This window comes from Trachinotus anak, unplaced genomic scaffold (genome assembly GCF_046630095.1).
Source record: "Trachinotus anak isolate AG129_WGS33_773 ecotype Australia unplaced genomic scaffold, CSIRO_AGI_Tana_v1 ptg000011l, whole genome shotgun sequence".
Taxonomy (NCBI): Eukaryota; Metazoa; Chordata; class Actinopteri; order Carangiformes; family Carangidae; genus Trachinotus; species Trachinotus anak.
Window position 1 is genome coordinate 16,447,528 of NW_027273862.1, and position 22,522 is coordinate 16,470,049.

At 39.3% G+C, this 22,522-nt stretch overlaps 2 protein-coding genes and 2 non-coding genes across 5 annotated transcripts in view; all 4 read right to left on the minus strand.

Annotated features, from left to right (window-relative positions):
* The window catches only part of cpne7 (copine VII), a 34,876-nt gene extending 18,657 nt beyond the window's left edge, over positions 1–16,219 (minus strand). The window contains exons 1-5 of one of the 2 annotated variants that reach the window (XM_071488818.1): positions 12,035–16,219; positions 10,504–10,801; positions 6,083–6,265; positions 5,743–5,817; positions 2,855–2,929 (exon numbers count right to left, since the gene is read on the minus strand). In XM_071488818.1, coding sequence (XP_071344919.1) covers positions 2,855–2,929; positions 5,743–5,817; positions 6,083–6,265; positions 10,504–10,677 — 507 coding nt within the window. In that variant the 5' untranslated portion in view covers positions 10,678–10,801; positions 12,035–16,219. Of the gene's footprint in view, positions 1–2,854; positions 2,930–5,742; positions 5,818–6,082; positions 6,266–10,503; positions 10,870–12,034 lie in introns of both variants that reach the window. The other variant, XM_071488817.1, reaches the window with a different exon arrangement.
* Positions 16,220–16,374: 155 nt separating this feature from the next.
* Positions 16,375–21,305, minus strand: rpl13 (ribosomal protein L13). Its single transcript, XM_071488819.1, has 6 exons — positions 21,224–21,305; positions 20,674–20,791; positions 19,529–19,670; positions 17,990–18,163; positions 16,927–16,983; positions 16,375–16,576 (listed from the first exon to the last, which is right to left on the minus strand). Exons 2-6 carry the CDS (start codon positions 20,775–20,777, stop codon positions 16,418–16,420), a joined length of 636 nt encoding a protein of 211 aa, XP_071344920.1. The 5' UTR covers positions 20,778–20,791; positions 21,224–21,305; the 3' UTR covers positions 16,375–16,417.
* On the minus strand, positions 16,748–16,819 carry LOC139628482 (small nucleolar RNA MBII-202). Its single transcript, XR_011692792.1, has one exon. It is a non-coding gene; the product is annotated as a small nucleolar RNA MBII-202 (small nucleolar RNA).
* Positions 18,287–18,363, minus strand: LOC139628483 (small nucleolar RNA MBII-202). Its single transcript, XR_011692793.1, has one exon. It is a non-coding gene; the product is annotated as a small nucleolar RNA MBII-202 (small nucleolar RNA).
* Positions 21,306–22,522: the final 1,217 nt, after the last annotated feature.

The following is a 22,522-nucleotide window of genomic DNA, read 5'->3' on the forward strand; positions in this document are numbered from 1 at the left end:
TTAGTAAACAGCACACTAAAATGAAAACAAGTGTAAGAGTTCATATCCTTTACGGTTATTTGGGGTAGCCTTAAATCATCCCCTGAGTCTCAAGTCCAGGCATCTAAGAGCAGAGCAACACTGATTATTTAGGTCAATTGATTCTTCAGGGAGGAAAACAAATGATTACTGTTTGTGTGTGTGTGTGTGCGTGTGTGTGTGTGTGTGTGTGCGCCTGTGTGAGAGAGAGAGAGAGAGAGAGAGACTTGAAGATGGGATTGGGGAGTGGGTGAGAGGGTTTTGTAAACACCGAATCAGACAGTAAATGCTGCATTTCCCGCCACATTAGCCAGATACATCTCCTGAGGGACGGGAACAAAAAAAGAGCTGTAGCATCCTCTCTTTGTTGTCATGGCAACCGCTAGCCAGTGGCATCAGCAGCATGATCAGACTGATCAGATGCACATGTCAAAATTTAATCCCACGCTAACAATAACAGCAATACTAATATCTCATCATTAATCCTCCCATTCAATATTTGATCAATATAATGATCAATATTTACAGCCCGTTCAGGTTATGCAGCTGTCCAGCAGAAATCGTTTCCTGCTTCAGTCATTATCTGTTGTCCATGTTAGATAAATTGCCACACCTCACTCATCTGTCACAGCCAATTTGTATTGTTAAGAAAATGTATACAACCCGATAAAACACCTGATCACAGTTTTACCGTCTTGGTTCAACAAAAGTCTAACAGAGCCTGCAGGTGAACACAGTGGAGCATTTAGCAGCTAATATGCTAAATGTTGAATATTGGACTTATATCATCAAGTGGTCAGAGACATCACTCTCTGTCTGCTGGGTGCATAAATAAGCTACTGTTTGCTTTTGGGCAAGTTACTTGGAAAATGTTACTAAACGTTAACATAATTAGTAACATTACTTCACTTTAATTAAACTTGTCAGCTCCAGTGACGCCTTTTAAACAGTTTCAAAACCTCCATATGCTTGTTCTTGTGTGTTTCAAACATTGCAAATGTCATTGAGTTTTAACATGTCTACAGTTCGGAGGTATTTTCTGACTACCCACAGCTAGTTAGATGTTAGCCCCAGTGACTGCATGAAGTCCCGTCCTCACAGAGGAGCTGCAGGGTTCACACACCCTCCAACTCTGTAAAACAACCAGCTGAAACCTGAGTCAACTGTATATAAGATAGCTTTGGAGTTACAGAGAGTAGCATTTCTCTTCTTTTTGTGGTGGCTAAATGCCTCCCAACATCCCAAGCCTCTTGGTAAAGTTAGCACTGACTGACGACAACAGTCCGCCCATTGACCCAAACTGAACAAACTGAATATTGATCCTCCATCAAACTACCAGTAAGACAGGAAACAAGTCAACCAACAAATTGTCAAAGTAACAGAGCATTACTAGGGTTAGTAACATACTGAATTTCAAATTGCAATGTCCTAAACTACTCATCAATGGAAATACAATTCAAATTACTTTACTGTACAGTTTTAGAAAGTGATGAATTACTGACTAATACTATTGGCCCTAACAATTTTTTAAGGTGATGATATGTCAATGTGATGTTTACAGCTACTTTCACTGCCCACAGGTGGCCAAAAAAAAACCCAACTTATCCTGCTAGTACATCTCTGATTAATCATGTCCCATCCCAATCTGACAGAGCACTACAATGCTTCTAATACAAGAAAAGTAATTGTAATAGCAAACACTGCTCACACCTGTGTGTGTTGTTGACATCAAAATGTTTCCACGTATCAAAACCAGACCCTAAGCTTTCACTAGTTCATTATGACCAAAAATGGTTGCAATAACTCCACCTAAAGGCGGGTTATTTTTCTAACAAGAATGAAATGTGCATGTGAATAAAGTCAGTTTCTGTGATTTTCATCATCAGTGTTTTTAGCTATTTGGCATCATGCACCAAAATGTGTAGGTTTTTTATTCCAATAAATCATTGTACCAAGTAAGCTGCTGTAGTGTTAGTGCCACATGATTACACACCATTGTGACACTGCAACTGCTGTATTATCCAAAATGTAACAGTGATTTATTTGAATGTGCAGAAATCAATCAGTTAAGTTAAAAAAAAACAAACAAGTGTTTGAATTGTCCAGCATTTCATCAAAAATGTAATACTTCCAGGAATAGACTGTGACATATGCAGAGGAAGGATATATTCGAGCAAAGTTTTTTTTTTTTACATTCAATTTCACTGTCAGAGTAGCTACAAATTGCAAATTGTAATTTCAAAAATGAATGTACGTGCTATTAAATTAGAATTTTCCTCCCAGGACCACTGGGAATCAAGGCCAGCCTATGAGTCTTGCACTTAAGGCTTGGTCCTGAGAACATGGTGTGACTTCATGTCATCAGCGTTGTAATTGGATGTAAGCTCCCACTGTGTTTTGGATTGAAATATGCCATCAGCAAAATTTGACAGTGTGGGAGAAGGACTAGGTAAGGTCAGTGATATCCAGCCTCAAAGTGGAACCATCTGAATTCAACAAGTAATAGCATAGACTTCACATGATATTATGTTCTGTCATTTAATTTACATACGAGACTAGAATGTTCACAAATGATCATTATACCTTTGCATGTTAACTATTTCTCCTCCTGTAACATGAAATTATATAATGATGTATGCTGAAATTGAAAAGTTATTCCTTACTTGCATATAACTTCAAGGCCAGTGAAGAAACTGTGGGTGCTTCCTGAGGCTGCACTACAGTATCATCGCTATCATATTACTACTACTACTATCCCTGTCTAGAGCTGCTAAACCACATCTAATAAATCACGAACTGTGCTGGTACTTCCATCAGAAACGTGAGCTCCTCTCACCTTATCATCAAGCTTCTTGGCACAGAAGGAGAGCTCCACATATCCGTTGTTGCCAGAAATTTCCTCAGCATGCACCTGAAAGGAAATAAGATTTGTCAGTAATTTTTATTCATTTGTTTTTTTTGTGCATATATGGGCAAGAAACGACTTAACCACATGACCCACATGTCAGGAAAAAAAACCTTAAAGCCCATAAAAACTACAGTTGTGACTGAAATTGAAACTGACAGCTGATATTTGGTTGCAAATAAAGCCTCTAGAAAATTAAGGTGGATGCTGCCAGCATTTGAAACAACCTGCTTTACATATTAAGCATTAAGGGATCTTTTTTTTTATTATTTCAGCTATGATCATGAATACATGACATGTACTCTAACTCAAAACAAGAGATTTAACACAAGCTTTCTTTTCTTAAAATTATATAATTTTTATGTCAGTATTTAAACAGCACTTTTCCTTTCTATTTCAAAAAATAACTACTTTCGCACAATGGTAAGCAGTTAACACAGTGAATATTTTGAAGTGGCTTTTACTTAACACAGGAGGAGAGAGCACCATTAGCTACAAACTAGAGGCCCCCACTGTCATAGGTTTTAAAAGGATATAAAAGTTACCACGTACGGTGCAATGCAACAGCACAGTTGTGTAACAGCTCACTCTTTGAATGGCTGCTGTTTTGCTTGTTTGTTTCAGAGGGGCCATTTATAAGAATCACCAAGCACCCTCTGCTGCTTTCTCTACACTGTCTGGCTCACTCCCACAAAACAGAGGTCTGCTTTTTCTCTGCTCCTTTACTTGAAACTTACAGAAACTTTATATCAAACTGCCAGGACTGTGGCTGTACAGTGGGCACGGCCCAGGTTTGACAAGGCCAGACAGTGATGATCAGCAAAATAGGTAACTTGTGCTTTTTATCAGACAGCTTGTCCTGAAATGTACCAAGTGCAGTTGGAAATCTTTATAAAAAGGTGTGGGCAGAAGGAGTGTGCATGTAACTTTGAAGTTTAGACCTTGCGAGTGAGCATATTTTGGCCAATTCATGCTTTGGTTTTGGGGTTGAGTTTAGCATGAGCTCTTGCCTATGTTTAGGATGTGGGTTAGGATTAGGCATGTAGGTGTAATGATTAAGGTTGTGGTAAGGACTTTGGAAATGCACTATGTCAATAAAAGTCCTCACAATACTGTATATAAGAACGAATATATGAGTCCATATGTGTTTGTTTTCTAAATCTTGCAATTTCACAAAAAAATGTATCAGGACTCTGTGACTCTGTCACATGCAATATATTAATGGTTAATGGTATTTTTTGCATATGTTAAAAATATATACACACTTTGAGATTTTACAATATTGTGTGTGAGCAGCTACAACACATTAGATAAGGGTTCAATATTATGATGGTGCCCTGAATTCTATATACTTGCAAAAAATAAATGGTAAAAGAAAATGTTGTGTGCATCCATCCAGAAGACCTTCAAAAGGTCTTTGCTTCTGGCTCTGGTTTAAATAAAGTCTAACTCTGGTTGGAGGTGATATAACAAAGATATAAAATGGATGAGTTTGTCTTTTTCCCTGACAGGGATCCTGGGTTCAAATCTCAGACCAGGTCCTTTATGTGTGCAGTGACTGAAGAGAACAGATGTGAGAAAAGTTTCCTGCTCATGTCAGAGGAGTGAAACTGAGTTCATAAACCAAAACCAGCACCATCCTTACTGTATAAGGCAATCTAATTCAATACAATTGATAACAGCGCTACATTTCACAAAATATTATATCATTTTCATTTATTGAAGATCAATAATATTGGTTGCATGACATTGCAAATTGATTATTAGGGCCACATCCTGTACATTCATGATGAAATAAACAAAAGTAGGCCTTGCAGCATCTAGCCTGCAATATAAATAGAGGAAATAGAAAAATAGAAGGGGAGACTTTCTTGTGTATTCTCAAACAAGACAGAGTGGTTACTCTAAAAACCAGAGTGGAGCACTGAATGATCGTGCTCGTCTTGTCTTGCCACCACTGGCTTGTTAACTGTAAGATGGTGGTTAATGAACCGACAGCTCTCCTCTTCCACATCTGACACAAGTGATGTCTTATTTATGCATCATTTCTTCCATGTGGATTTGCTTGCTTCCCTATGTGGATTGCAATGGCGCCCCATGCCATCAAAAATGGACACATAAATTCAATTCAATTCAATTTTATTTGTATAGCGCCAAATCATAATATACATTATCTCGAGGCACCTTACAGGGTAAGGTCGAGACCTTACTTTGTTATAGAGAAAAACCTGACAGTTCCCACAAAGAGCAAGTGCTTGGCGACAGGGGGGAGGAAAAACTCCCTTTTAACAGGAAGAAACCTCAACAGAACCAGGCTCAGGGTGGGCAGTCGTCCGCCTCGACACATAAAGCACATAGAAAGAGAGGGGGGATGTATACAACTATCGCCACAAAACACCCAGCAATGTAAAGCAGCAACATGAAGCCATTCTATAAGTGGTGTCTTCTGTTTTTTATCTAACTAGAATTATCACCATGCGATTGTAGGCCTCCGCCAATCAGTCAGGTTGTGTGGAATATGGCCACAACCCCCCCTCCTATTTCTGAGTAACAGTTTTGAATAATGGCCAGAGGTGTTAATTCATAATATTACAATGTCACAATCAAGCTGAACTTTGACCTTTTGGATATGAAATGTCATCAATTCATCATTTTATCCTATTAGACATTTCTGTTAAATTGTGTCATAATTAGCGCATGAATTTGTGAGTTATGGCCAGAAATGTGTTTGGCTCAGGTCATTAGCTAATAACGTTCTTGATGTCCAGAATTTCATTCCACACAGCAGTAAGCTTATAAGCACAATTTAAGAAACCTACAGTGATGGTGGATTTGCCAGCATATTTCCCGTACTTCAGCAACAAAGGCTTCACCATTTTCTTTTGGGCAACAATCTGTGAAGAGCAAGATTAGCAGTGTGTAAGGCATGTGAAGTAAAGAGCAGTGTACAAGGACACTATGTTGCAAATATACAGCATCAAGTTTATTTACTACCAACATCACAGACAAAGCAAGATGCTTTTAAGGCAGACAAATCACAGTTTTTAGAGAACAAAACTAACAGAACTTTAAGTCAGCGTGCCATACATCAGTGTATTCTAGAAAACACAACTCCTACAAATCATGCTATAAGCTAGAGAGACATTAGCATCTGCCTACCTGGCCAAGAGTGCACTCCACCCCACCAAGGAAGTCATCATCACGGGTCCCGATGCTGTGAGTGCCATGGATGTCGTAGACTTCAAATCGTAGCTTTTGAACCTCCTCAAAATAGTAGTCCAGTGAGAAAACCTTGGCAAAGACCGGGTGCAAGTTGCTCTTGATCACCTCTGTCCTGTCCAGCTGAAAGAGAACAAAAGTACTTATCTAATATATTGAAACAGTATAACATTTCTTCTCATAATTTACTGTATGTGTGATTAAAGCAATAGTAGGGAAACTAGGTTCTATATCGTTTTACAATAACATAAGAGCTCAAAAAATAGGATTGAAAAATAGCACTCACAACATAGCCTATTTGTCTTCCTGCTTACAGTATTTTGAGGAACACCAGCATATAAATGTACAGAAGGGTAAATGTTATTACATTCTGTCAAGAGGATGATATGAGAGAGAAGATGGGAGAGCTCTGACATTTAATCTCAGCGTACAGAAAACATTCGTGCTTGTCTTTGATTGCCTGACAAGGAAAAGCAGAGCTCTCTGAGGCCCCATTTGCTCAAGGTGTAGGATTTAGCTATTTAGGTATCACACAGTTTCATGAACGTCCTTATGTTGTCCAATTTGTCATTCATATCTACATCTACAGTAAACATATATCTATATCTACGGAGCTTTACAACGTCATATCACCATGTACACAGCAAAAAAAAAAAAAAAAAAGAAAACTTTTCATGATACTGTATTTATGTTGATGTTTAATGAATATGTGGGATTTAAACCTCAATCTATTAAAGCTATATGCCACAAAAGAGGACAGCCCCATCAAGAGGCATAATCTAGCATGAGCTGATGTGTTGCCAGTAAATTGGAGACTGTGAATTCATCCAAAATGTAGCCATACAGTTGGATATGGTTTTATCTGTCACAGCGTCCAAAGTCTTCTCTTCATTGTCAGTGAAGCAGGTCCAGACTTTGTGTCATGATGACTGGCGACAATTCTTTCTTCTCTCATTTCTCGCTTTGGTAGAGATCTTGAGACAATCTTGATCAGATAAAAGACTGCACTGAACTCGTTATGATTTTAGGAATAAGCATAGTATATAATATAGAGTATTTGAAATATGAAGAATGATGCACAGAGCATACACAAAAATATTAAAAAAGAAATTCAAGTGTCTTAGTTGATAATGTTTCACCACAAGCCAACAGCTTCACTGCTCTTTAGCAGAGATAATACAAGTCTCTAGAACTCTGCTGGAGGAATGACCGCCGTCAGATATTCCCTCATTTGGTATTTTGAGGATGGTGGTGGAGAGAGCTGTCTATATACTATATCACTATATCTATAACTTAATATATCACTCCGAAATGTTAGGAGAGCGGCATTCTTAGGTTGATGACTATGGTCTCAGTTATGGAAAAACAGAAATGTGCATTTGCTTAACATAAGCGCACTGTAAAAGGCAGATAGTTGTAATTTAAATTGCTTCATCCTCTTTGAACCCATTTTAGACAAATAATGTCTCAAGTGGTATTTTGTCAGATAATTGTAGGAGTAATATCTTATAAGGTAATATCTAAAGCATAATGTTGGACACAATGAATGATGAGTTATCTTAATCATGGCGTGAAGGTGTGACAAAACACTTTTTGCGGCCCGTTACTGGCTGATGCAGTGTTTTCTGCCTCTTTATACAAAGCCTTTTTTTTTTTTACTAAGAATTTTTTACTGTCAAAGCTTATTATCTTAGACATTTCATACAAACCGACCCTGGCAACTGTGTCAGCCATAAAGCAAGACTGATATCATTTTCATACTCATCAAAGCCATCAGTGACCTCTCACAAACTGTGTGGATTGGACCATTATCAGGCTGGAAGAGACCACTCGCACCAGGATAGTAATGTTTCATCATGGGATAATGGTGGTGACTCAGAATAACTTAAATGCAGTGATCCTTCCATCTGTGGGGACATGGACCAAAACCATGCCAGGAAAATATCTCCCACCTGTATGGAAACAGCTGCATACACTACAGTTCTTCTTCTTTTATTTGTTTAGTTTTCTCCTTGTTGTGCAAAACCCATCTGTAATTGTAATTGTAAAACCTAAAATGACGATTTTCACCATCCATGTTTATTGAATTTCTCAGCTTTTCATTCCTGTTTCACACTGTTGCCAGTTTGCATACTGAAGTAAGCCATCTGTTTGAAACATCCACGCATGAACAAACAATTAAACTGGAGCGCTCTCCAGCTCCGAACTTTTTGATCTTTGTTTTTCAGCATTCAGCACCTTACACATAACAAGGTTACACTGTCAATTCATTATTTGCAATTTGTTGATCAGTGATTTGTAAAACATATTACAATAGTTGCTAAAAAAAAAAAAAACTTTGGTCTCGTCATGGATCTAGAAATAGCCCAACTAATTCTTAAGTTTCTCTTTATTGTCTTTTCTTGCTTTCTCTTCCTCTCTTTGTGCCATCTGGATGGACAGATTTGGGATGAGTCTGATAAGTCTGTTTGTTGATGGAAGCTAATCAGAGCTATGGGGGATAGGTTGTGCCAAAGTCCGTGACGCCTGTTTGTTACTGGTGTAGGGCCAGAATTGTAGAAAGATCCCTGACATGGGAAATTAAGGCTTTCTCTAATCAGTTCTGCCAGGTAGGTGGAGCGTTATCTTTGTAGCTCAATCATAAAAAGCCCCTGTAGCTTCGGTTAGATATCACAGAAAGACTGGGTTTTGAATGAGCTCATTATCATGGGAGCGTGTAGAGTCTGGTTTAAACAAAGAGAAGAAAGAAATCTGTAATAGTAGAAAATGTCAAGTCTTCTCCACCCTGCCTCTGCATTTTTCCTTGGAGGTGAATTGGTGGTGAAATAAGGTAATAATGAAATGAATGCAGTTCAACAAGGAGCACTTGCAAGTCAGTGGGGCCATACAGTATGAGCTCAGAAAAGAGAAAGAGGGCGATATGGTGGTGATGTGTGTGGGCTCAGCTTCTTACTCAGTTGTTGACGTAAGTAAACAATTTGCTCAATCAATCGTGCCTCCCAGTACTGAGGGATTTGACAACAGAGGATGGGATAACTTGTGTACACTGTCATGACTGTCAAGACTCAGATATAGATAGATAGATAGATAGATAGATAGATAGATAGATAGATAGATAGATAGATAGATAGATAGATAGATAGACAGATAGATTATAATGTGCAATTGTAAAACTGCAGTGTGCTATAATCTCAGTTATTTCATATCATCTGAATTAGCCTCAGTTAGTGCAGCTAAAAATAACCACTCATGTATTCATGCTACATTGAACCCAGGTCAGTCATCTCATGTAACAACCTCCTATCAAATTACACCCAAGAAAAATCCATAACTGCGTGCTCAACACTGTCAGCCAAGTGTTTTTATCATCACTGCCTCAAAATAGTATCTCGAGGTTCCACAGTCATACAGTCCAAACATTACAGTGAGCATCTTCAACAAATGGCTCCCCTGTGGCGGAAATCTGGCAGAGTTTCGGTTAATTATTATCTCCTATTCCCTGAAAATAGAGCTTTTTTGTCAGATGAAGGGTTGCAAGTGAAAAAAAATCTATATAATTAGGTATCCTCAGCCAACACATCGCCTACTTAGCGGAGACCTGTGTTTTGGCTTTCCCTCATGAACTAAATGACTTAATTAACAGGGAAATGAGAGACCTGCTGCCTAAGCTGCAAATCAGCCTGGGACCAATCCAAGAAAGCAAACATTTCCGCTGGAACTCAACTCATCACACTGAATAATACCAACCTACCGTTTGCCCATGTAGACCAGTGAAATATACATACTAAAATACAATGTCAGACAACACAAACCGATGTACAGTATATTATTGAACTGTGGAGACAAAAGATTTTAATAAATGTAACCTGTATTTGAGGGTTTTTAATTCAGAATGAGACAGCTGTTGTGTAAGGCATAATCTTTTCCAAAAGAGTGAAAAACAGCTGCAAGTTCACCAAACCATTAACAGATTTATCTCCCTGGTTGATCTTGTATGGCTGCACAGGTTTTGGGATAATTGGAGTGAGACGAAAAAATCATCCCAATGTAATATTTCACACTTCACTGGCGTTTAATCTCAGCCTTTACAGATTTTGTGATACTGGACAAAGGAAGGAGGGTTGCGCAACTATCCCAAGTGTGTAGTGTCTTTGTGTGCAACAGTTTTGTGTAACCATTAAGAAAACATGTTGCTCAGATCAACTCAAGGTGCTGTAATTTGAATAAATTGAATTCTTGCTCATGCATGAGTCAAGGCACGATTCTTTACACATTAAAAATGTGAAGATATCAGCCTTAAACATTTGTCCAAAGGATTTAACTATGTATATGTCAGACAAAATAAATTAAAGGGGGCTCACCTCTGTCCACTGTCCATTGGTCTGTACCATTAGTATGACACAGGGGTCTGATTTATTCAGCGTGTCTCGGTCCAGCAGGGCTTTGCAAGACACACGCAGCTCTACTTTGGAGACGCAGGTAGCTGGACCACTGAGGCTGGTTGCAGGGGAGGTGGCCTCCTGAACGTCATTCATCCTGGCTCAGGGCAAGAGGAGCTGCCAACCAGCAAAGCAGTGCGGTGTGAGGCTGTTGGTATAGCTCCGAGGGATGAGAAAATGTGGTGGTCGGTGGAGGGATCTCGGTAAAGATGTGGCACGCCTACAGGAGACAGGCTCTTTTGACTTGGCGAAGATGTCACAAAATGAACAGAGATTCCTGTTGAGTCCCTGGGGACCAAACCAAACACAAGCTGCTATTACTGCCTGTCAGACCTACCCCCCTTGTGAGGAGTATCATCTCACCTCTGCAATGATGAGAGACAGGACATGAAGGTGACGGGGTTGTGCTTTTAGGAGTCTAGATCAGATTCCTGGAAAGATTGATTTAAGATGGTCAGATATGGTGCTTCCTTTTTTACATGTTCTTAATTGCAATTTGAAAGCAGGAGGAGGGAGTCCCTCAGAATTACATTGCTGTCCACAAAAACATAAATAAAAACATACAGTCATTATTTTATATAAGACAGCAAACAGACTTAGTGGAGAAAATTTGTATTTTTGTCTCCTTTTCAACAATGGTCAAACAAGTGAAAGTGGCTGATAAAATCAGGAATCCAAAAGGCACATGGCTGGCTGAATGTCTTTATTTCCCAGAGGATAACATGAGACTAAGGAAAGGACTCCAGTGTGGCAAGCATCCGCCCTGCTGAAGTGTCCTTGAGCAAGGAGGTTTCTGACCCTGCTTTAAAGAGGAGGGTGGGGGTCGAATTTCTTTACCAGCATCATTTTACTGGAAGTGTCACATTATGAGGTGACAGATGAACAAGTGTACGTTTGGCTTTCAGCACCAGGGACAGCGCCCGTGGTTTTGTTTGCCAGCTGTGGAGTCTGGAAACCAGATGTTACCGCACAGGCGTTAATGTCAAACTTAACTCAAGAAAGCTCGAAATGCAAGCAGTGTCCTAAGCTATAAAATACGACCCTGTGTGTCTTATAAGGCAAAACTTCTCAGGTAAAATGTGCCCGGTAAAGAAACGCGTCCGCTCAGCAGCGAGAGGCTGCCGATTCAACCCAACAACTTCATGAGGGCGACGCAAGAAACGCTCCTGCGCGGTGAGTTGACAATTCAGCACAGTGAATAAACTCACAAACACAAACCGGTAATGTTGAAAAACCGACCCCAGCTAACGCAGGGTGCCGATTTAGCTTGAGTTTGCCCGATAACAACAGGCAAAGCGTCGGACGAAAAATGAACAGTCTACTTTGATAACATCGCTTGTCAGTCACTTCATCCATTAAGACCAAGACCACCACGAACATGCCAGCAATTTCCTCATCAGAAACATTCAACTCTGCCGACAGTCAAGTTCAAAACGAGAAACTCACTTCCTACCTGTCGTTGTTCTTTAACACACTTGTTTAATCCGCTCCCATTAACACACTGCTTGCTTTTTTTTTTTTTTTTTTTTTCCTCCGCCGACACTCATTGGCTAAGCTGGTGAGGAGGGAGTGTGCTCGGCTTGTTGAGATGGGGAGTGGAGTACAGCTGCTGATGTAAAGATGGGCTTTTCGCTGAGACTCGATTATTAAGAATTCAACCCAAAACTGAGCCTGTACAAAAAGGAACGAGACTAATGCGAATGCATTACAGAAGCTTTTTATAAGGACTTGTATCAGGCAGCAATAAAATACCCTGAAATCCCAGGGAAAGGCATGCCCTCTTCCTACCCTTTCACACTCCCCTTGGGTCTCTATGTGCTAATACATTCTCTGCAGGTTCACCAGAAGGTTTTTCAGTATGGATTTAGACTGATATATCCCTTCAAGTTCAGGTTACTTTCATCAGTGTGCCACACTGCACCCGACTGACTGGTAAACTGCTGAGGTGAAAGGGACTGACCTCGGTGACAGTGCAAGATCTATGGAAAATCAGCGTAATATATTCACTATGTTATTGTGTCACTTATGCATAGATACCACAAATCAGCATAAAGGTCAGATCAGCTGGTCATGTTAAACATTGCCCCCCTGCTCACAATCTAAACAGGGATATATGTATGTATTGCACATGTGGACATTAAAGATGTAGTCCTCTCAGTAGGGTCCATAGTTTGACAATTTGTAATCAGAAGAGAAGGCAATTCAATAAGCAGGTCCCGGCTGTGGCTTTGTCTCACCTCAGTGATAAAAATGCCAAGGACGCATGCAAAACGTTTCACAGCAAAACAGGTACTCAAAAGGGAGGATCTTCCAGCGGCAGCACATCACAGTGAAATCTCCAGGCAGCTGAGGACCTGTGACTCTCTGCTCTCTTATCTACACCAAATACGCACATACACACACACACACACACCCACATGTACACTGCACACGCACATACTAATATCACTCACACTAAACTGATCATGAGCTTATTCACAGTGTAGATTTTCAATCATTCGACAGCAATGTATGTTACGTAACATATTGTTTCTACACAGCGTTCATGCTTGACCCTTTTTTGCAGTCCACCCACAAATGTATTATTTTCATGAATGTATTTCCAGACATTGCATAACATTTATAGATTGCGCTGACAAAAAAGCAGCTCTTGAGTTCCTGCAAAACAGAACCGAAGGCCATGAAAGACAAAACAGCTAAAAAGTATTCGAGAAATCCGGATTCATCAAAAATAAATAGAACGGACAATAAAAGCGGCGAGCTTTGGCTGTTTTGAAGAACTTTATGTGTCTTTGCAGAGGACTTCTTGATAATAGAAATGTAGGCTTTAGTTGTAACATCTTATTCCTAAAGGTTTTGAAATCTTATAACTCTCAAGTGTCCTTCAGACAGCAATTACATTTTTTCATTAGAAATTTGCAGCATTACACGTTTTTCTTTCATTTCAAGAGGGCGCGGCTGATTCTTTCAGAGTTGAGCCATTCAGGAGCTTTGGGATGGTAAAATGATGTGTGCAGCAGACAGGCAGGTCAATCAAATTAATCCAACAGCATGAAACAAAACATGAAACAGCTCCCTACTTTTCAATTATCTGCTCTGTTGCACTGATCTCCATGTAACTTGCACGCAGAACAAAACAACGACCACACAAATTCCCCTTACAGGTGGATATTACAAATGAAATTCCTGAAAGAAAAGTAACAAAACCGTGCCTGCACATACTGTGTTTAATATGGAAACTTGCCGCTTTCTGACATGGCCGTGACCTCCACTGCTTCTTCCTCCGTGGGTATTCAGAGTCAGTAGGAAGCGTCTGCTTTGGGGCACACACCTGAGCCCTGTTACGACACAGCTCCAAACAACGGCCATCTGCTGCTGCTGCTGCTGCTATGTCAGTTCGGCACCTCACAGGACGTTCCCTGCGTTTAAACATGGATTATGCCTAACCCTAACCCAAACCCCTCTGCTTCTCCCCGGTCACATTCACTGTTCACCTATGTGTTGCTGACCACATTGCATGTACAATAACCCAAATAGCAAGCATCTCTTAACATGGCCTGATCCACTCATATTTTCAGTCAAACTTGCTCTGGCGTGTTTGTGTAACATCATCCACAATTTTCCACCAGCAGCTCCCCTGAGAAGAGGTATTTTTGTGCTAAGGTAGGTTTTTGGAAAATTTCAAAGGCACTATTGATTCTAAAGTCTTTCTTATTGGTGATGGTAGCTGCAGCATCCCCGTTAATGGGAATCAATCATCAAGATTGTGTTTCAGTGGGCTCTGCATCAAGTAAAGGCTCATTGAATAATGAACGGAATCTCCAGGAGTCTCCTCCTGTCTTCATGACATTTGCCTTACTGACCTACAAATATTGTGGTCAAAAAGATCTCAGTTCCCTTTCAGGGTAAACATGATACGCAACAATACCAGAGGTGACACTGCAGGATACAAGCACGCATGCAGCTTCATTGATTTAAGTTGGCTGGCAGAATATTAGATAATAGAATTCACATCATTGGTCAAAATAAAGTATTTACCTCATGGTTATTATTTGGTGTAAATGCAAATACAGTTAAAAAATTGCAGCACCATATCTTAGTCATACAGTAGGGCCTTCCATTTGAGTCCTTATGTCAGCCTTATCTATCCCTGATTGCTGTACACTCACCTTCTTTCATTTAATTATTTATTTGCATTCATACAGTTGGGACACAGACAAGGACAATGTCTTACTCCATCCAGATTTTTCCCGTCTGTGTATGTTGACATTCTGGACTTAAAAACATTTTTGGAATTGGACATTTTCTAAAATGGCAGTGAGAAAGGCATTTGAAATAGGCAATCTCACTCAGTAGGAGAGTTTCTCTGCACCTGTGCTGTTTTGTTTACTTTTTATTATTTACTCATTTCACCTTATCAGAACACCACAGCACACCCAAAATGTGCAAATTGTTTCTAAATGCCCAAGTACCTCTGTTGTCATAGCAATGTTTCATACCAACAGACCGCTCTGGTTAATGTCTGCCAGCACGTAACCCTTTCTGAAAATTAACATTCAGCTTCGCCCCCTGCAGTGGTTGACAGTAAAATTGTCCCCACTGGGATGAGATTTTTTTTTTCCCCCAGTGCTTTCCACCTCCTCTGCCTCAGGGGTTGTGGATGACCTCCACTTCTACCACCTGTGTATTAACATGCTGTGGATAATGTAGAGGTCTTCAGTCATGCTTGAGAGGCTGTGCCTGATTTAATTTTAGATATTTTTTTTTGTGAGTGGACTAAAAAACTATAGGACTAAACTGGACAAGCTTGAATTTAACATATATCCATTCCTGTCACACAACTCCCTCTAATAACTGTTGAATTACTGATCAGATTATCTGGTTAAATACTCATAAATACAATGAGTGTGGCGACAAGTTAATAATGTGCTTTCAGAAAATTCCAGTTTTTGTAAAGTGACTGTACAATTCCTTCATCAGACAATAAACCCCACTTCTCAGTGCTTTCACGTCTCCGTTGATGACATACATTTTGTGCCTCTAGTGCCACCTACTGCTAAATATTCACACTGAATTTAGTTTCAGTTGAGTTCCAGCTGGTACAGATCTGGCTGTTGTAAATAAAAATAAGATTTGATCATTCAGCAGACTTCTTGCACAGAGGACGTTTCGGCATTTCTCCGAAGGAAAAGCAGATAATAAACTTATCGGTGGCATAATTCCATTTAGCTGCTTCCTGGTGTTGGCTCACTGTCGCAGCTTAACGGGCACTTGAACAGATCCATTGTTAATGTTATTTGAAACACCCGTGCTCTTGTGAAAAAGGTCTACTCATATTTGTTGGCTTGAAATCTAATAGCAATCACTTTTTTGAGGCACTAATGCACTTCTGACATTAATGGTTATAGGGCTTTGTTTTTTTTGTGCCAGAAACTGAAACTTTTTCTTTCCGGTTCTATTTTACAGTTAAGACTTTATATTCCAAATACTGTTTAATGTATTTACCCCTGACAATAGGCATGACTGTGGCCATATGACAGGAGCTCCAATTTGAAATTATTTCAACACACTTGATACCATCTATAAATCAAATTTTCAATAAGTTAACACCTGTGGAAAAAAGTGATCCACTAGTGGAACTGGCACATCATTGTCTAAAGTATTCAGACACCATGTCTTTGCCCCAGTCTGCGATGTGGCTCTATTCCATCAAATCTAATATGTGACTTAGACCATGAAAACCCACTACCTGTTAATCCAAATAAGATCTTAATCATGACATTCTCACATTAATCTTTTTAAAGACTTTAATTGCAAAGTTCCATAGTGACTATTTTCACTTCTTCTTTTCAACGTCCTGCTCGGCTGCCTCTTTGGCTCTCTTGGCACGGATGCCAAAAAGACGAGCATTGGCGCGGGCCATACGCAGGCTGGCGAAAGCCTTGAAGTTCTTCTCGTCTTCAGAGATAACGCGGGCCTTCTCCTTCTTGTGCACCTGAAGAGGAGAAAAAGACGATTGTGATCTCCTGACATTTCCCTTCACATTGGTTAAACAAAAAGATCCAACTTGTTTAATGTGAACTGATAAAAATTAAAGTGCAATTTTTAGACATCACTGTTTTGATTTTTCAGGCTTCATTTTTTTTTATTATTTTTTTTTTTTTTAAATAGCAGTCATCAGAAAAAGGGTTCAAATGTTTCATCAAAGAAATACAGAGATTCCGGAGATTTGTCATCATCTGACTGCTGTGATGCAAAACAAACAGATTGATCTTACTTCAATCTATCTTAATATACATTTGAAAATTAATTGGTTTAGGGAATTTTGCAGGAATAACAACTTACAGTTTTGATGGGCATGACAGGACCAGCGAGCTGAGTGGCCATCTTCAGTTCCTCCTCCTGAAAAGATTGCAATGGTTAATTCTTCAAGGAAAAAAAAAAAAAAAAAAAAAAAAAACATCCATAATATCCAGCAAGACTTTCTACAAGACTGAAAAACATTTCGCTATCACCGACATCTGAGGTGAGGTGTTATTTAAATTAAAGGCAGATTAAGGCTGCTAGGTTTATATTTTCAACCACTGTGGCTTGAAGGCTGATGAGAGTGATGCAGATTCGTGTGATACTAAAGTATTGTTTCTTCATGAGTCCATTATGTAGTGTATAAGGATCAGATATTATGGAGCGTGGGTTTGTGGAGAAGTGAAGCACAGTGAGTATTGTTTGGCTGACAGACTGCATTGTCGGTCCGACTGACTGCATTGTGCAAGTTGCTGTAACCTCCTCTGTAGCCTCTGACGTTTTATTCACCCAGGCAGATAATCTAAAAAATACCCCCCTAAATTCTTCACCATTTGGATGAATTAGTTTTCAAATGTGACTGAATTTGAGTTCAATGGCATATGCCCCGTTTCATTAGGCATACTAAAATCCCATGCAATCTAAAAACTCTTGACAAATCTAAATGGCATTGAGAATGCAAATTCTGATCTTTCACTCTGAAGGTGTGCAGCTGCCAGAAACATGGATTCAGATCAATAAACAGTCTCATGCAGAGATTACAGAGGAACTGTAATTGTGCTGTGTTTAGGTTTAAACAAAGACAAGTATGGTAAAGGTTGGGGCTGAATCTTTTAGTTTTTATACAACACTCGGTTTTACAAAAAGCTTTTGCATTGTATTTCTTAAGATGCAGCAATCGTAAGCAAACATCAAAAAAGACTGAGCTACTTTGTACTGAGAAAATATTCACTTTCACCGCATGCCTTTGAGGAATGATTTTATCATTTGTATTTCTCAGAAAATGCTGCCAAACAAATCATGTTCCTTCTAACAACCACTACAATAATCTATCACATCTTCCAAGTGTTTAGCTTTATGTGACAACATAAAAAGAGAAACTTACAGTGCTATCTCCCTTCTTGGGGGCAGAAGCCTTTCTGGGGAACAGGATGAGTTTGGAGCGGTACTCCTTCAGGCGCTGTACGTTGGCCTGAAGAGATTCTGTGGATCTGTTACGACGGCGGGGATCGACAGAGATGCCAATGGTGCGGGCTGTCTTTTTGTGGATGCCAGCCGCCTGCAGGGAAAAGCACAGCACTTTAAGACTTAAAAATACAAACTTGTGATTTGGATTTTATGCCCACTACATGGTAGGGTACAAATGTTTAATTTCTGACATTAAATTTGGTTTTCATTTTCAGTTACAAAAGCAGCCATCAGAAAAGGGGTTCAAAGTATTCATCAAGCAAATACAGAGATTCCGGAGATTTGTCATCATCTGACTGCTTCAATGCTTAATACGTGTGATTGTTGTATATTTCTGAACATTTTTTGCTAAGTGTCACTGTTGACATCCTAGTGCGGGTACTTTTTGTGCCAGTCTACATTTACATAGGACACGGCTCAACTTGAAATGATCAGCTCACAGCTCTGATTTATTTACTTTACCACCAAGTGCGCTTACACACACACAGAAAAAAAAATACAAGCCTAATCGTCACTGGTCAAAGTCTTGAGTCATGATACAGATTATCTGTTTTATCAACATAATCTGGTATTTACATGAGCAAATTTCCATATCCTGATAAATAACATACAAATAAAAAAAACAAACAAATGCACTCAATTACACCCCACTCAACAACTCAACCTAATAAACTGGAGCTTGGTGCTCTCCATTCCCCAGTCTCTTGTAGTGGCAGGGAATATCTTGGGTATTTTATAAGTTTGACATTTTGCAGGAGTAAGGGTAGCTTAGCTGATCGGTTATTTGATCAAATTGATCATAGTTTTTGCTCACAAATTTGGCTGATGGGCATTCCATATTTTCCTCCGTAACCTAAATTATTTTAATTTAGTGGTTTAACTTAATGATTCTTGTTCATTGTGGTAGTATGACAAATTAGATGAATATTGTATCTATTACAACTCTACAAAATTACCTTATTGAAAAACAATAACTCCTGTATGAATGTACTTGTGAAGGGAAAACAAAGAAGTCCAAATGTTCTAAGGTGATGCACATCAGTCATTTAGCCTCCCTCCCACAGGAGGCAAGTACATGGGAGGAAGGGCAAAGTACACTTTGGCAAGAACAAAGTCTCCGAGCAGCACTCCGTGTTCTTCTACAGTTATTGAGTTTTTTGGTTGGGTGGGATGAATGTTTCACCACAGAAAAGTCAAGTCTGTTTTGTTTTGCATCTGCAGTAGTCGATATGATTTTAGGTGGAGGTCAAAATGTTAAACAATATGTTTTATTGTCTCAGTGATGCTGACAGGCAAACAGGTTTCAGTGTGCATTTTGGTTTATAGAGGATTTAATTCTTTAAGACAGTTTTCAAACACTGCTCAATTCTTTTTAACACAATGGAGAGAATAAAACTGCTTTTTAATTATTGTTGTATATAAAAAAAACAACTTGCAGACAACTTAAAAATATTACCTTGAGTTCCTCCAGAGTGAAGCCACGTCCGGCACGAACCTTTGTGTGGTACCTGACAGTGGGACACCTGACCTGTGGCCTCAGTGGTCCAGCAACAGGACGAGGAGCGATGAGACGGGCCTTGGCCTGACGAGCCTTTCGCCTATGGAGAAGATATGTTAGTCAAACTAGAGAAAGTAATGCCCCTTTTTATTCCCAGGAAGTAAGAAGCCACAGGAATATAAGCTTAGAAATTATACAAGTCTGTTTTGCATATTCCTGATTTCCTACTGCATCTCAACCATGATAATTAAGGCAAACAGTCCAATAGCTGAAAAACAGCTTGTTTTTACACAACACAATCGAGTCAGTGTTTTTCTCTGCAGTGTAGCACTGCATAATTGATGGATGCACAAGAGACACGCAGCAGTGAGACTGAAAATTTGTGTTTTGTAGTTATGTAAGCTTTTATTGAGACAAGGTTTAAACAACTGGCAAATTATTACATTTTGTTTCTCTCCCTCACCGACTATTGTCACTTTAATTAAGGAACTGCCTCCAAACTTTTGATTGTCACACATTATTTGTGATGGAAAACACACTGTAAGATGCAAAACATGTACTGAAGCCACACTGCACTGATAATCCTGGACTTGTTTGATCAAAAACAATTAGTCTGTGTTTATGAATATCCCTCCCTCAATATAACAAAGGAGACCTGATACTTTCATTGAACACATTATCCTTCTGCATTTGGTCAAAATAAAACTTCCCATTACCATTTCCTTACAGTCTTGCATATATTCAATAAAGTGTTTCAAAAGCTCAGTGCAGCCTAGCAGCTATAAAGCAACAGTTGAAAACCTGATGCATCCCCAGACAGTGTATTCTGGCTACCTTGTCAGCTAAGGAGCTATATCTGAGGGGCCATGGCAGTAGCTATACAACCAATACATTAAAGAGATAAATGGAAAAGCTAGCTGGCTGTATTTTATACAATCTCCTCATCTTCGTATGGGACTTTGATCAATTGATTTTAATAACTTTGTTTAACCTGGCAGTTTTGAGTTTGTCTCTGCCAACGTTACTCATGTATGCACCGGGTGGAGAGTGAGTTACCTTTAGCTAAGTTAGCATCGCTCCTTAGAGAACCAGGCAGTTCTTACCTGCGGATCTTCCTGGCTGGCTGGTTGAACCAGGTGCGCACTCTTTTCTGCCAGTCTTTGTGGAAGTGAGGGTTCAGGATCATTCCATTCCGGCTGGGGGCCATGGCTGCCGACTTCCCTGCAACACAGCACACGCTTTGAGCAGGCTGTCATGCCGACACACCAGTCGTCCCCACAGAGCTAATTCTGAGATGCTATGCTAGCACGTTTAACAAGCTCTTGGCTATTTTAACGTATCCCAATCACTGGTCTTTCTTATTTCGGCATTCCTTACGAATGCTTGTTTTATCAACATTATTGAAGGATATTATTTAAGTATTGGACTAAAACCGCTGGCCTGTAACGGCGATGCTACCACACTGATACCGGGCATCACCACTAAAACAGATGCTATTCAGAATACAACGAAGAAATCTGTAACAATAATCACCTTATTTCAAAGGTGGCAAAACACACTATTTCAGACTACACGTGAAATTTAAAAACATTGTTCAAATACCAAGGATTACCTAAGATTGTTTTTAAATCAGTAGAGAGTAATTTCTCATACCTACGGAAGGAAAATGGCCGAAAGGAAAAAGGAAGTTGTAATGCGGTGGATTGTGGGATATGTGTTAACCAGCCAATAGTCGGACAGCCGTGCTGAGGAACTCCGCCCTACGAAAACGAGCTGAAGAAACATAAAATGGTTTATAATTATCTGAGATTCTTTAATGTAAGAGTAATTTCTTTCTTTTTTAGTAGGCAATCTTTAGGCTATATACTTAGCTATATTGTAAAAAATATCTACATATAAAATATGAGCTCAATCATTAAATCACATAAACCGAGGGAAAGGGGAAAGTAGTCATTTAAGCAAAACCGGAAGTAAGTGACACATAAATCACACTTAATTCATCTTTGTCCATTTTAATCAAGGAAGGGCGCCCAACCACGTTAAAATGTTAATTTGCACATGATTTTTCTTTAGCTATATTTTCTACAGATTGAAAATATGACTATTATCACAGTGGTTTGAGTGGGTATATTTGTTGAAATAAAGTCAGATTAGGTTGGCTTTGCGTTAGAAATACTAATTGTCCAAAAACCTGTGAATGTCTACTTTTTGTCACCAAAAATTGGACTAGCATAGTGGCCAGATTAAAAAATTTTAAAAGCTATCTCAATACGTTTGTGTATTACAATTATTATTAACTTTATTGTGAAAGTTTTAAATTAAATTTACGTTGGTAAAGCCTCAGAGATATGTGTACATATTGCAACATTTGAAATATTTAAAATTTATTCAAAATCTATACATTTATAATTTGTCATTATGTCATTTGTGTTCTCAAGTTCCATACTGTACGTTTTGCAACTGAAAAGGTGAAGTTTTTGCACTGGCCACTAGATGTAGACCTCTCACCTTACATCAGGAATAAGTAGTGGGCTAATAGTCATATGAAACAGGCATTGATTAGGACTGCAAACTGTTTTATTCAAGTAAACCAGCATCCACAGACTTTATGGCAGCAAGGTATTACTGTACAGTATGTGGCAATGGAAATCACCTAAGACAAAGCAACTTTCAAGTTAACATTATGAGTGTGAGTACCAGTTTTCTAGTTTGCCGGGAGTCATGTGAATTGATCTCTAAGGATCCGTGTTATCAGCCATTTCCTATTTCCAGCATGTGAGAATAAAACCATGCTGCTACGTAACAACTGCAGAAGATCACGGATCCTTAACCAAACAGGCCTACAAGGCACAGGCTCAGGGTCACCAAAAGACAGAGCCTCTGTTGTTATCATTTCTCATTGAAGAGCCAAAAGTAGAGATGACCTGATCAATGACAACGGGCATTTGGCGA